Source organism: Macaca thibetana, chromosome 2 (genome assembly GCF_024542745.1).
Source record: "Macaca thibetana thibetana isolate TM-01 chromosome 2, ASM2454274v1, whole genome shotgun sequence".
Classification (NCBI taxonomy): domain Eukaryota; kingdom Metazoa; phylum Chordata; class Mammalia; order Primates; family Cercopithecidae; genus Macaca; species Macaca thibetana.
Window position 1 is genome coordinate 68,166,362 of NC_065579.1, and position 14,733 is coordinate 68,181,094.

At 31.3% G+C, this 14,733-nt stretch overlaps 1 protein-coding gene across 1 annotated transcript in view; it reads right to left on the reverse strand.

Annotated features, from left to right (window-relative positions):
• SI (sucrase-isomaltase) overlaps positions 1 to 14,733 on the reverse strand; it is a 102,095-nt gene that overhangs the window by 19,304 nt on the left and 68,058 nt on the right. The window contains exons 34-38 of the mRNA XM_050778250.1: positions 14,457 to 14,519; positions 10,854 to 10,970; positions 9,487 to 9,574; positions 8,451 to 8,589; positions 115 to 248 (exon numbers count right to left, since the gene is read on the reverse strand). Coding sequence (XP_050634207.1) covers positions 115 to 248; positions 8,451 to 8,589; positions 9,487 to 9,574; positions 10,854 to 10,970; positions 14,457 to 14,519 — 541 coding nt within the window. The remainder of the gene's footprint in view (positions 1 to 114; positions 249 to 8,450; positions 8,590 to 9,486; positions 9,575 to 10,853; positions 10,971 to 14,456; positions 14,520 to 14,733) is intronic.

Here is a 14,733-nt window from a genome sequence, read left to right on the forward strand (position 1 = left end):
ATGATGTGAAGAACAAAATTCTGAGGACTTACAAATTTTATGACCTAGCATCAGCAAAGGTGAATATCTAATAGAAAACACAAAATAATAATAGAGATGGTGACTTTCACTTACCAATGATTGATTTGTCCATGTTGTCCCATCGTGCATAGTTGTCTCCAAGCCAATGTCCTCCCCATCGTCCACCAGTGGGATATGTGGAACGAGAAATTACAATCCCTCTTTTTCCCGTTGTCCTCTGCAATGCACTAATATAGTGGAGAAGTATTTTTGAGTTTTTACACGAGATATTTTCTCCAAATATATCTACTTATGACTACTTTGTAAAAAAAAATAGTGATTCGTGGTGCTTATATTGTCTCTTATTGCAACTGGCTGTTGATAAGTTTGTCTTCTCTCATTAAACTATAAAATCCTCAGAAGCATAAAGGACATCTTTTTCCCTTCCAACATTTACCAGAGTGACATGCAGGTATTAAGAGGCCTTTATATATTCCTTCAATGAATACAAGTTAAATCAACTATTAATTGAATGAAATCAACAAATTCATCATATCAAGGTTTTATTTTACTTTAATGTATTTTTAATAAAGGCCTATGCTCTAATTATTCGTTGCTCCAATCCTTCTCAACTGTAACATATCAACACTTAATGTACATATTACTGTGCAGAGAATGCCTACTATCATACTCTTTGCTTTAAAGGGTTAATTTGATGAGAACAAAGTATTCTTGGGTCTTAAAACTAAAACTAATTGATCTATTTCAAGTGTAGAATCTATTGGAAGTAAGATCTTCTCAACAGAATGGGTTGTGTAAATGAAATCATATGATTTATTTCCCTTCTCAGTCTTTGGATAATTAATTTCATGACATGCATGTTAAAATATGTTCTAGTTTTAGAAAAAAAGCAATAATTATTTTATATCATCTGCATCTATTTTCCTCTATCTCCCTTTTTTTCCCTCTGTCTTTCTCTCTGACTGAACACTGAGATTACATTATAAGAGTATTAATAACATTTTACTCTAATATTAGTTGGAAATAAAAATTTTATTTTTATATTACTCAAATAATTTGAACATGAATTAGAGCTACAGAACTATCTTAGAAGAAGATACCACAAAGACATAATCAGGCAGACTTTACTGGGCACTAACACATTATCAACAGCATTGAATCATTTCCTTGTTACTGCTGGATCCCAGTGTTTGTATATATATAAAGCCCCTTCCATGACACCGTGAGATTCCTAAAATCAAGCACGATACTTTAGTCTTCCTTGCATCCCTTATATCTAATACAATTCTTGGCATGTAAGCTCAAGAAATTTTGGAATTAACAAATGTCTCAAGTCAAAAGTACAGGAAACTAAACATGTACTAAACAGACATAATATATGAAACCATGGTTTGCTAATAAAGGCAATATTATGTTAGTCAACTTAAAACTTTCTGCTTCTAAATTGTCACTCTTTTAGAAGACCAAAAAAAGAAAATGATCTTCACTGCTTTATTTTTTCATAACAAATATAAAAGTGCCATTTAGGAATATTAATCTTTTAAATATACACTACATGCATTTTTTGAAATTTAATAAGAAATAAATATATAATATGAAGAGTAATAATTGGTGATAATTCTATAAATTTATATGAAAATGTATTTTTGGAGTTTAGTTTGCAAACAAAATTTTGTTTAATATAAAAATTATTTACAAGGACAGGGTTGTCACAAATTCTTAATGTGTTCATATGCAAGAAAATTACGTTTCTGAAGAATTTCTTTTTTTTCTCTATTATATACCTTACACTTGCAAAAATTATTTACTGATGCTTTAAATTAACAGCTGAATATATGCTTTCTCAGGTTTCTGATTGATAAGGATACTACATAAAGTAGTTTCACACAATGGGTACAAAGTTATAGTTAGATAGGAAGAATAAATTTAGCAAAGTGACCATAATATATTGTATATTACAGAATAGCTAAAAGAATTTTAAATTTTCTCACTACAAATAAATGATAAATATCTGAGAAGATAAATAAGCTAATTAGCCTTATTTGATCATTTCACACTGTATAATGTATGAAAACATCACAATGTGCTCCATATTTACTATTGTTAATTGTAAATTAAAATTATAAAATAAATGAAGTATTTTCATAATAATTTTCTCTTAAGGGTATTCTAACCTCTTATATAAGAGGAATCTCCTCTGTAAACCCTCACACAGAATATTTATTTGGCACCACTAAAGATATAAATTTCAAACACGGTAAATATATTATAATTATTTCCAACATTGTTTCAATTTTACAAATTGCTCAGTCACAATTAACTTAGTTTAAGTTATTCTTGAGAAACACCTTTAAGCCAGAGAGCTTGTTCTTTGTTACCACTTGACATTGGAGAGTTCAGCTTATAGGAAAGAGATATTTTTGTTGTGTGTTTATTATTGCCTACATGAGCATTTTCTTGAAATATATTTTAAAAATTAGAATATATCTTTGATTATTATAAAACAGTTTTTTATAGAAGTAAAACAATTTAGAAACTCTACGTGTATATTACAAAAATGAAATATGTGAAGAGAATATTAAATTTAAAAATTTTAAACATATTTTTAAGCTTCCAACAATAAATGAGTATCTTTATTTTAGTCATAGTTTCTAAAAGAAAATGTTAAATTAATTAACTTGACTATTATCTTTAATTACTGATGAAATCAATTTATAAACATTTTCCAAACACTTCTATCTCATGACTGGATGGTGTTAAATTATTTTAGAATATAGACTGGTGTATAGTAGAGAAACGAAATTATTACAGAATTGTTATCCTCAATTTTATGAAAACAACTCTTTGAAAAATCAAGAATATATTATTGAATTATTTTTGAAGGCAATATATTTAGTAGTATGTATTTAGTATTTATTAGAAATATATATTTTCCCAATTCACATTTCAAATAGTCACCATTATATCAGAAAACGTAGTATCTGTTTTAACTTTGAAATTGGATAACAAGTATTTTGTAGGTTAAAATATTTTCATCGCGTTTTAGTGTATAATAAATTAATGAAATTTGAAATTTCCTTTAGTAAGAAGACAATGTGAAAGACTATATAATGGAAAGAGTTTTATAGATTCATATCTCAAATTTTACATTTTGATATACAAACTGTATCAATGTTCCATTCATCTATATCATTCAGAATCTAATGTCTAGAAGACATGCATTTACTATCTGGTCTGGAGATGTACAGCTGATTAATAGAAAGTTACAGCTATAACTAAAGTAACTTCTACGTTAGTGAAGAGGTGAGGTATACTGTGTTTGTTTTTCATAGACTATTTTTTATCAAAAAAAAATACAAGAGACCACTTCCTATAGTTTACAATTCCCCCACTTCAAAAAGACACTCTTATTTTTTCCAGAAAGTTACATTAAATATAACAAAGCAATGTAATTTTCCAAGTTGCAAATTATCCCCATTTATAGGAATATCTGCAAAAATAATTCGTAACTATTGACTTTTTCCATTCCATTCTATGATTATAAAACTCTTGGGCACTTATTTAAAAATTATATATTTAAACACAACCTAAGCATTCAGAGAGAGTCAAAGACATTTAATTTTCCAAGTCCCCTCTAATGAATAGTGTGTACTAATCCCTAACATCTTTAAAGCTATTGGTAAAAATGAAAATATATGTGTAGTTACATAATCCTTGAATATTTCTCTGAAATTTAAACCCATAATTTAAAGTAGATTTTTAAATGTATTTCTTTCTACATTTGAAGAATAGGCTTTATTTCAGTACAACATTGAATTTTAAATTACAAGAGACAAGAGCAACTGAAGACTCAAAACTTTTGGTGTGGGATTTCTATATGAAGTTTTTTCTATTTGCCATTGGTGTCCATGATTCTTTCTGTAAAACTATTTGCAGTTTCTCAAGCTGATTAAATCCCATTTCTGAATCCATGCAATCTCTTCTTTTGTTGGGTTTCTTGTTTGTTTCATGTTAAGTGAAAGAGCACAGTATGTCAAGAAATAACTAAATGTCAAATATGTGGCAGTTTGTAAGACAGAAAATATGTCACTAAAAACCAAAATGCTGTGGTCTATATAACTTGAGAAAAAAAAGTGTGTTTATAATGTGTTCAGTTTTCCTCAATGATAAACAGAAAGACTTTACTCTTCATAATTTGTTTACATGTAACATGTACCTTATTTATAGTATTCTTTTACATTTGTCAAGGTCTTTATACATGTGATTAATAATTAGTTTCTAAAATTTTCTGAGTTCAACACTTTTTTGTAACTGAAAAAATTAAAATATTAAGAAAGTATCTGAAACATGAAAAATTTAAGACTGTATAAATTAGGCTACTTAATACTTAATCCAATTAATCTGCTCAATTTAAGTAATGTGGTTGAAACTTGCACTGAAAAATTTTATGAACAACAGCAAAATTAGCACTAATAAGTATATGTATATTGATTTCATTTTCAAGGATATTCTATGGAAGATTGTGCTGACTTCCTCCTCATAATTTTACTTAAAAGTGGAAAGGGACCTTACATATGTTTTAAATATTTCTGCATATGGACAATTTGGAAATTTACCTATATCTACCTTGAACTTATCAAAACAACTTTGATACCTGTGATTATAACAGGATAATGATGAATTTATTTAAATTTACTAAGCATCCACAATGTGTCAGGAACCATGTTTCACTCTGCAATGTGCTTCAGAAGTATACTTATTTCCTGTCTTCTGTGGAGAGGAATTATTTTTTTCAATTTTTGTTAAGCTACGTAGTTTCAACTCAAAGCACATAATTTTTGCCAATGAGATCATCAATTTTAAATATTTTGTTCTTTTTAATGTCTACAGTTTTAGTTAAAGTAAATTTAGCTGTCGATAATTATGCCCCAATATTGTGTTCCAGAAGGACTAATCAAAAGTAATATTTGCCCCAATAAAAAGGCATTGTTAAATGCCAGTTTGTTCACTCTTAAAATAACTTAGTGTTTTATTTTTGGATTTGGTGAACAAGTGAATTTTTGGTAATACATTCATCTATTCTGAGTTGATTAAGAGTTAATTGCTAGAAATAAGATAAGTAGGTTTTACTAAGCAAGAAATGTTATCCATACTCTTTACTTCAAAATGCTTTTTATTCTTTTATCAACTTCAGTTATTTGTTAGAACAGAAGTTTTCAACCCTGTGTGCTCATTAGAACTGCCTGGAAAAATTTTAAATATTCATGCTTAGGTTATGAAAGAGAACAATTAAATAATAATTTATTTAAAAATCACAAGCCTTCTGGTAATTGCAAGTGAAAAAAATACAACAGATATGCAAAATATTAAAAAAACAAGAAATCAAAGAACACTAGAGAAAAAGGAAATAGGAAGAAATGAAAGAGGAATGAGAAGACAATTAAACAACCAGAAAACAAATAACAAATGATGGGAGTTACGTCCTCACTTATCAGTAATGAAATTGAATATAAATGGACTAAACGCTCCAATCAAAAGACACAGAGTGACTGAACAGATTAAAAATAAAGACTTAATGAAACAGTCAACAAAGTGAAAAGATAAACCACAGAATGGGAGAAAATATTTGCAAAATACTCATTTGACAAGGGATTAATGACCAGAATATATAAGGAGCTCAAACAACTCTATAGGAAAAACTATTAATATTCTGATTTAAAAATGGGCAAAATATTTGAATAGGCATTTCTCTAAAGAAGATATACAAATGGAAAACAGGCATATGAAAAGGTGCTCAACATCATTGATCATCAGAGAAATGCAAATCACAACTACAATGAGATATCATCTCACCCTAGTTAAAACGGCTTTTATCCAAAAGACAGCCAGTAACAAATGCTGTGGAAGCTGTGGAGAAACGGAAAAGCTCTTTCACTGTTGGTGAGAATGTAAATTCATACGACCATTGTGAAGAGCAGTTTGAAGTTTCCCAAAGAACTAAAAATACAGCTACTATATAATCCAGCAGTCCTGCTGCGGAATATGCATCCAAAAGAAAGATATATCAAAATGATATCTGCCGTCCTATGTTTATTACAGCACTGTTCACAATAGTCAAGTTCGGAAGCAACTTTAGTGTCCATCAACAGATGATTAGATAAAGTAAATACGGTACATATATACAATGGAGTAATGCAGCTATAAAAAAGAATAAAATTGTGTCACTGGCAATGACATGTATGAAACTGGAAGTCATTAAATGTTAAATGAATTAAGTCAGACACAGAGAGACAAACTTCACCTGTTCTCACTTACTGTGGGTGCAAAAATTTTAAAAACACACAACACTGAAATCATGTATATAGACAGTAGAAGGATGGTTACCAGAAGCTACGAAGGGTTGTGTGGGGGTGAGGGGAAAGCAAGTGTTATGGTTTGGCTTTGTGATTCCACCAAATCTCATCAGGGATTGCAATCCCCATCTGCCAAGGGAACCTGGTGGGAGGTGATTGCATCATGGGGGTGGTTTCCCCTATGCTGTTCTTGTAATAGTGAGTGAGTTCTCATGGGAGCTGACGCTTTTAAAGTATGGCGGTTCTCCTGTCACTATCTCTGTCTCCTAAAGTCATGTAAGATGCACCTTGCTTCCCCTTCACATTCTGCCATGATTGTACGTTTCCTGAAGACTCTCCAGCCATGCAGAACTGTGAGTCAATTCAACCTCTTTAAATTGCCCAGTTTTTAAATAAACATCTTTAAATTACCCAGTCTCAGGTAGTATCTTTATGGAAGAGGGATAATAGACTAATACAGCAGGGATGGTTAATGGGTACTATATATACATATATGTATATATAGTTAGAAAGAATGAATAATATATAGTATTTGATAGCACAACAGGATGATAGTCAATAATAGTTTAATTGTATACTTAAAAAAAAAACTAAAAGTTTAATGGGATTGTTTGTAACACAAAGGATAAATGCTTGAGGGGATAAATACCTCTGTTTTCCATGACGTGATTATTGTGTGTTGCATGTTTGTATCAAAGTATATCACTTACCCAATATATATGCACACCTACTATGTGCACGTGACACTTTAAAAAAAATCTAAAACTTAAGAAGAAAATCTCCAAGTGATTATAATGTGTAGTTAAAAGCCAGGGATCTACAACTGTGGTGTCCAATATGGTAGCCACTAATTATTATTTCATATGTAATTATTTTATATTACTTAATTAAAATTAAATAAATTTTAAATTCTATTCCTGAGTCATACTAGACACATTGTTCAATGGCCATGTATGGCTGGTGAGTACCACATTGGCACCCAGGATTATAGAAGATTTCTATGTATTTATTTATTTTTTCAGCCAGGTTCTTGTTTTGTTGCCCAGGCTGGAATGCAGTGGTAGGAGCACAGCTCACTGCAGCCTCAGCTTCCTAGGCCCAAGTGATCCTCCTGTCTCAGCCCACCAAAGTGTTGGGATTACAAGCATAAGCTACTGTGCCTGGCCAGAAAATTTCAATCGTTGCAAAACTTGTGTTGGAAAGTGCTGATAAAGAATTGATTTTCAGTGAATGGTCTGTATTCCATCATCATTGGCCTTACATAAATGTTTGTTAAAAATGCAGATAATTAGTATGATCATTAATATTTCAGAAGTTCAAGGTCATTAAAAATGCTCTTATTTACTAATAATAAATTTATTTATTTTGTGTTTTTATTTTTATTTTGAAACAGAGTCTTGCTCTGTTGCCATGCTGGAGTGCAATGGCACAATCTCGGCTCACTGCAAAATATGCTGCCCAGGTTCAAGCGATTCTTGTGCCTCAGCCTCCCGAGTAACTGGGACCACAGCTCCGCACCACCACTCCTGGCTAATTTTTTGTATTTTTAGCAGAGATGGAGTTTCACCATGTTGGCCAGGCTGGTCTTGAACTCCTAGTCTCAAGTGATCTGCCCGCCTTGGCCTCCCAAAGTGCTGGGATTACAGGCGTGAGACACTGTGCCTGGCCTGATAATGAATTCAAATAACAAATTTAGGCAAACGTTTGGTGCTTTATGTGTTAATGACATCAAATTATATGTTATTAACTCATTTACTAACATTATTAGTATTATTTATTGAGCACCTACAATTTGCCAGACACTATAATGGGTACATAATGAGGAACAAAAGACAAATGGTCTAGGATTTATTTTGGGATAGTATAAAAATTAGAATAATAACAATAAAGATATTTAGATAAATTAGATAGAAAGAAACACAATTTTTCTAAATTCTATGAAGGAAGAAGTTACAGAGAACAATTGGAAAGTAAAGGGATACAAGAGAAGATTGTTGGGATGGTTAAAATGATAGTATTAAATATACGATCCAAAGAATAGAAGAGTCCGAGGGGATAATTCAGAACATTGCTTACTCATAAGTAGGTTTCATTTGTGACCATCCATAGAGATTGTGAACATCGTAATGCAAAACTGATGTTCCATCACTAAGAATCTGCTCAGTTTCCATGCACATTGTTCTGAAATGTAATCCATCGGTTCTTTTTGTGAGTTCTGGAAAGAATCAATGAAAAAATATTAATGTGTTATACAGTTCCCTACAATGAAACGTGTAACTCATAATTATGTATTCTTTGGCAAAGATATTAATCAGTGTTTTATAATAGCTATTTATATTTTAACCATGTGTATACTTTGTATGAGTTAATTATAAACTTAAATGGTCTGAAATTGTAACTGAATTACATGAATTAATAAAAACCTGGAAAATAAGTACACTCCTCAATGTCTACTCTTTCTAGTGCATTTAGATGGAAAACACTGATTAGAGTCTTATTAAAAATTCACTTGGTATCATAAAGCCCAGAATTTAAGGGCTAGGCAAATGTTATAACACTGCCTTTCGATTCACTTTTTCTCAGTTTAAGATTTTTTTCCAGAGTTTTGCCATCACTTTATATGCTAATAGTTTGCGACGTTTTCTGCCTGCATAAGAGAATGATGATGAATATGAAACATCACATTAATCTTCATTTCCTTCTATGTCAAAGGTAAACAGAGAAGTGTTAGTATTCTTTCCCTTATCCTTAGTAAAGAAACACTTAAAAAAATCCTTTCAAAATAATTTCATTTGTTTATCTTAAAGAGTATTTAACATTTTTGAATTTGGGACAATTATTAAGCCAACCAAAATAACAAATTCAAACAAATTTAGAATTGTGCTTGAGTAGATAACATATATTTGTAGATTTTTTTTTTCTCAAAATAGTGTTAAACAATATTGGTAATGGGTTAAGGTGTGGTCCAGTGTGTGGGTGGGTAGTGAAAATTGGGTGTGTAAATCCTAATCCCTACATTCTATATATATCTAACATATATATATGTTTATATTATATACCTATTAAATAATAATAGCATGATAATATCAAAGGCATACCAACAATATTGTACCTGGGAAATAAGGTGGATAATTTAGTTTGTCATTTCTGCATTGATTACTAGTTGTTCCATTTACAAAACTTGATGGCTCATTCATATCCTTAAAAAAAAGACGACAGAGAAAGGTAAACAAAAAATAAATTTACAACATATATTCTGAAAAGAGCTAGTTCAAAAAGTAAGTAGGTTGGCATATTTGAACAATGTTACATATACTCACTATCCTAAACAAACAAAATTATAAAACATCTCAATTATATTAGTTTATCTCGTTCGCTTTTTTCAGTTTCCTTTTGAAAAATAAAATGTTCTATTTTCTCTGTATTATTCATTATACCTATAAAAAGGTTTATTTTCATATTTTTAAGACCTAGCTTTATAATAGTATGTGCCTTATCATCTCCTTCCCCTCCACTCCTGCCCTGAGCCTGATACCAATTGCTTTTACTGCTAAAACTACAAGATATATTAATAGTTTACAAATGCAGATAATTTCAAGAAGTATCACCATTGAGCACATATCTCAGAATCTCAGTAGTCATATATAAAAGAATCATGATCTAAATAAATAAGTAAGCTACCATTTAAAATGGATTGCCTCCACCTGAAAACAGATAATTTTCTCTGGATCCAGATGTCATTCTCAGGAATATACTTAAGAGAATCCCTTTTAGTATACCAATTGATACATGTAATAAACATAGATGTTCCATGAATTTTTTAACAAAATATATGCTTTATAAGATCTTATAGCCACAAAATTTCCACATGGTGACAGCTGTATAAAGCTTTCTTCAATTTCAAAAATAAGTAAATTAATGCTTTACCCTGGAAAAATCAACAAATTAAAAAATTTCACCTCCAGAAACAGAAATACATTACATCACATTTTCTGTATTAAGCACTTACTTGTAGCAAAGTAAGTTATTTTTTGCTATCTCAAAAATATATTAATAAAAATTTTACTACTAACATTTTAAGGTTACATCAAAAAAGAAACTTTAAAATACAATGTTACCAAATTTAAGAAAATTTTATTTCTTATACAAAGGACTAATAGTTATTTAAGCCTGAGACTTATTCCTATATTAGGTAAAAGTAAAATAAATGTTTACAAGTATTTATTAATATATATAATAAGAGGGTATTTTGCTTTTTGAATTTTGCAAATTGAAAAAGTCCAGGAAATAGCATCCGTACACATAAATTTAATTTTTAAAACTGTAGCAGTCCTTTGCATAAGAAAATTCTATGGCGGAAAAAAGTGGACTAGTTTTCAAATAAAATATTTTATTGACATTATTTGAGCCAAGTATGAATTTTGCATAATCACTGTACAACAAATAACTTAAAACGTAGATTGTTCAAAGTTGACTTACAATCCACAAACCATCAAACTTCATCTTTTCATTGTAAAAGTCCACAATTTCTCTGGCCCACCACTCTGCTGTGGAAGTCCTGAAGAAATCTGGAAAAGCTACATGAGCTCTGGAAGCCTGTAAAACCAAAATTTAGACTCACATTTGGAAAGTATTAAGAGAGATTATATACATATAAATCTAAATGTATCTGGCAGATTCACAAGTCATGTATGACTGATAATGAAGGCAATTGACATCAACCTTAATTACATAAATGTATGTGGTTTCTTCCTCATCACTTTAATAAAGAGGGACGTCAGTGGAGAGAATAGAGCCGTCTTGGGATCCTATGTGAATTATAAAGGAACAGTTCAGAACCCACAAAAGCATCTTTTTAGTGCTTCCTAGAGTAATGGGGAAGCTTTTTTTTTCACTATTACTGTAGAGCCCATACTTCAGGTTTACCTTTATGGAGCACAATGAAAGAGCAAAGGGCCATAGTAAAGCCTGTTTTTATACAGCTTCCTCACTTCCCAGAACCATCTCACCACCCTAATCAACTGCTTCTTTTTCATCTTTCACTTCTAATCCTTTTCATCCCAGCAGAGAAGAGGTGTTTTATTCCAGTCTCTACTAAGAATATTCCCTACTTGCCAGTTGAAACATATAAGTTCCAGTGTCAGAGTAACCGTGCCTTAGCAAAAGATTGACCTGCAGCTAAGTTAATTGGATATGTCTCAAAAACATGACATGACAACCTGGATGCTTTTTTGGCACATGTTAAGATTCTGTTGTAATTGCCTTAACAGTCTTCTCCATGAACAGGATATCGGAGGACATAAAGAAAATGCACAGAGTGGGGAATATATAGATTTACAAAATATGTATGATGGATTTTTTTTTTTTTTTTAGGTTGAGTTTTGCTCTTGTTGCCCAGGCTAGAGTGCAATGGCATGACCTCAGCTCACTGCAACCTCTGTCTCCCACGCTCAAGCGATTATCCTGCCTCAGCCTCCAGAGTAGCTGGGATTACAGATGCCCCCGACCACACCTGTCTAATTTTTCGTATTTTTAGTAAAGACGGGGTTTCACCATGTTGGTCAGGCTGGTCTCAAACTCCTGACCTCAGGTGATCCACATGCCTCGGCCTCCCAAAGTGCTGGGATTACAGGCATGAGCCACTGTGCCTGGCCTCTGATGAATATTTTTAAGAGTAGAAAGGGACTTACTTTTATCATCTTACCCATTAATTACATTTTACTCTTAAGGGCAGAAGGCTTGGTGGGATTATATTGAATATTTTCTATGCAAGAATCTCCCTTATGATAATTAACAACAAATGGTAGCGCCAGATCTTGTTTATTAATTTTCACTTTTCTGCTCTTTACATAATTCATTTTTTTTTTTTTTTTTTTAGTTTAACTTATTCTATTAGGTGGCTGCTTCTATCCCTTAAATAAAAGCATTGATTATATCCAGAAAATCAGTCAGGTACATGTAATCCAACACTCTTGATACCTTTTGTGGAAGAGAATCCGAAAAGATTCTGCATAAGCCATTCTACATAAATTGACACTGTCCTCTAATGCCTATATAAAAATGGATGCTTTTCTCTCTAGTGGTACACAATATTACTCAAGAATAGTTGGCAGAACCCAAGTTGAAATAACACTTTTTCCTCAATGACAAAGTTTAGTAGGTTCAATTATTTGACTCTGTTTTAGAAGTAGTTTGGGGTAAGTTTTAAGCTCCCAAATTTTTTACACTTACCTAAACTTGTATAATTTAATGATTATAAATTCATCTGGCTAAAAGAAGGATCACCAGCTCTTAGTTTTGTTGACATTTTTCTATTCATTTTGTATTTTTCTTTTAATTTTTACTCCTCTAATCCTTATTCTCTTCCCTCTGCTAACTTTAAGTTTATTCTTTTTCTACTTCATTGAGAGGTAATGCTAGGTTATTTATTAGAGATTTTTATTATTTTTAATGTGGGTGTTTCTTGTCATACATTTCCCTCTTAGTACTGCTTTTGCTGCATCCCAGAAATATTTTTGCTATGTTGTATTTTTATTTTTGTTTGTCTGAAGAAATTTTCTAATTCTCTTTTGATCTTTTCTTTGTTCCACTGGATGTTCAAAAGTGTGTTGTTTAATTTCCACGTATTTGTGAATTAACTTATTTCCTCTCTTTTTCTGATTTCTAGTTTAATTTCATTGTGACTGGAAAAGATAAATGGTATGTTTTCTATCTTCTTACAATTTTTAAGGCTTATGACTTAACCTGTGATCGCTCTTAGAAAATGTTCTATGGGCACTTGAGAAGAATGTATATATGGCTGCTTTTGAGTGGAAAGTTCTATGTATGTCTGTTAAGTCCATTTTGCCTACAATGTTGTTAAAGACTGCTGTTTCATTGTTGATTTGCTCTCTGGTTGTTCTATTTATTATTGAATGTGTGGTAACAAAGTCTTCACACATTATTACATTGCTATTTCTCATTTCAGTTCTGTTAATGTTTGCTTTAAATATTTAAGTGTTTTAATGTTGGGTGCATGTATTTATAATCATTGTATCTTCCTAATGAATTGACCCTTTTGTCATTCTATAATGACCTCTTTTGTCTTTTGTGACAGTCATTGACTTAAAATTTATTTTCTCTGATATAACTATAGCCACTCCTGTTCCCTTTTGGTTATCATTTGCATTTAGTATCTTAGTTATTCCTTTTGCTTTCAAGAATGAATGTTTAGGATATTATACTGAGTAAAATAAACCAGTAACAGAAAGACAAATGTTGTATGGCTCAACTTACATGAAGTATCTAAAACAGTTAAACTCATAAAACATAGGGTAGAATGGTAGTTGCCCAGGACTGTAAGTGGAGGGAAATAAGGGCTTGCTAAGAAACAGGCATAAAATCTCAATTATGCAAGGTAAATAAATTCTAGAGATCTGCAGCACAACATTGCCCCCATATTTTACAATGATTTATTATATGCATAAACATTTATTAAGATGGTAGGTCTCATGTTGAGTGTTATTACTGTAATAACTTTTTTTTTTCTTTTTCTTTTCTTTTTTTTTTTTGGTTGCCCAGGCTGGAGTATAGTGGCGTGATCTAGGCTCACTGCAAGCTCCACCTCCCAGGTTAACACCATTTTCCTGCCTCAGTCTCCCAAGTAGCTGAGACTACAGGCTCCTGCCACCACAACTGGTTAATTTTTTTTTTTTTTTTTTTTTTTTGTATTTTTAGTAGAGATGGGGTTTCACCATGTTAGCCAGGATGGTCTCAAACTCCTGATCTCATGATCCACCTGCCTTGGCCTCCCAAAGTGCTGGGATTATAGGCATGAGTCACCATGCCAGGGCATAATTTTTAAAATAAAAGAAGGAATGCTTGGATTAAATAAAGCAAAATATAAAATTGCTTAATAGGCTGACTTATACTTTGTTATTGAGGAAAATTAGGTAAATTTGATCTAAATATGGTCTGATATAGATAACTTAAAATGGCCATCTATTTTTAAAGAAAAGAATTCAAATTGAGTAAATGATTAAAATAATGAAGTCTAAGTTTTGAATTTCTTTTCATTATATAGTTAACCAAAGTAAAACTTACATTAACAGCTTCATCTTCAGTTAGAGTTTTATCTATTGTTATATTGGGCAAATCTGGCCAAACCTACAAGAGACAAGACATGGAAAAGCAGATCAAAACATAGTCAGCATGATAAGATTCCTATGTAAATGAAGTGTAATGGAGTATTAGAGGCATATTATTAACTCAAAGTCTTCAGATCTGTAATCCCTTCAAATATCATTATTATTGGCATACATATCATTTGCAAACTATTCCCATTTTCCATGTTAGTCTACTCTTTAATATGGCAAATACA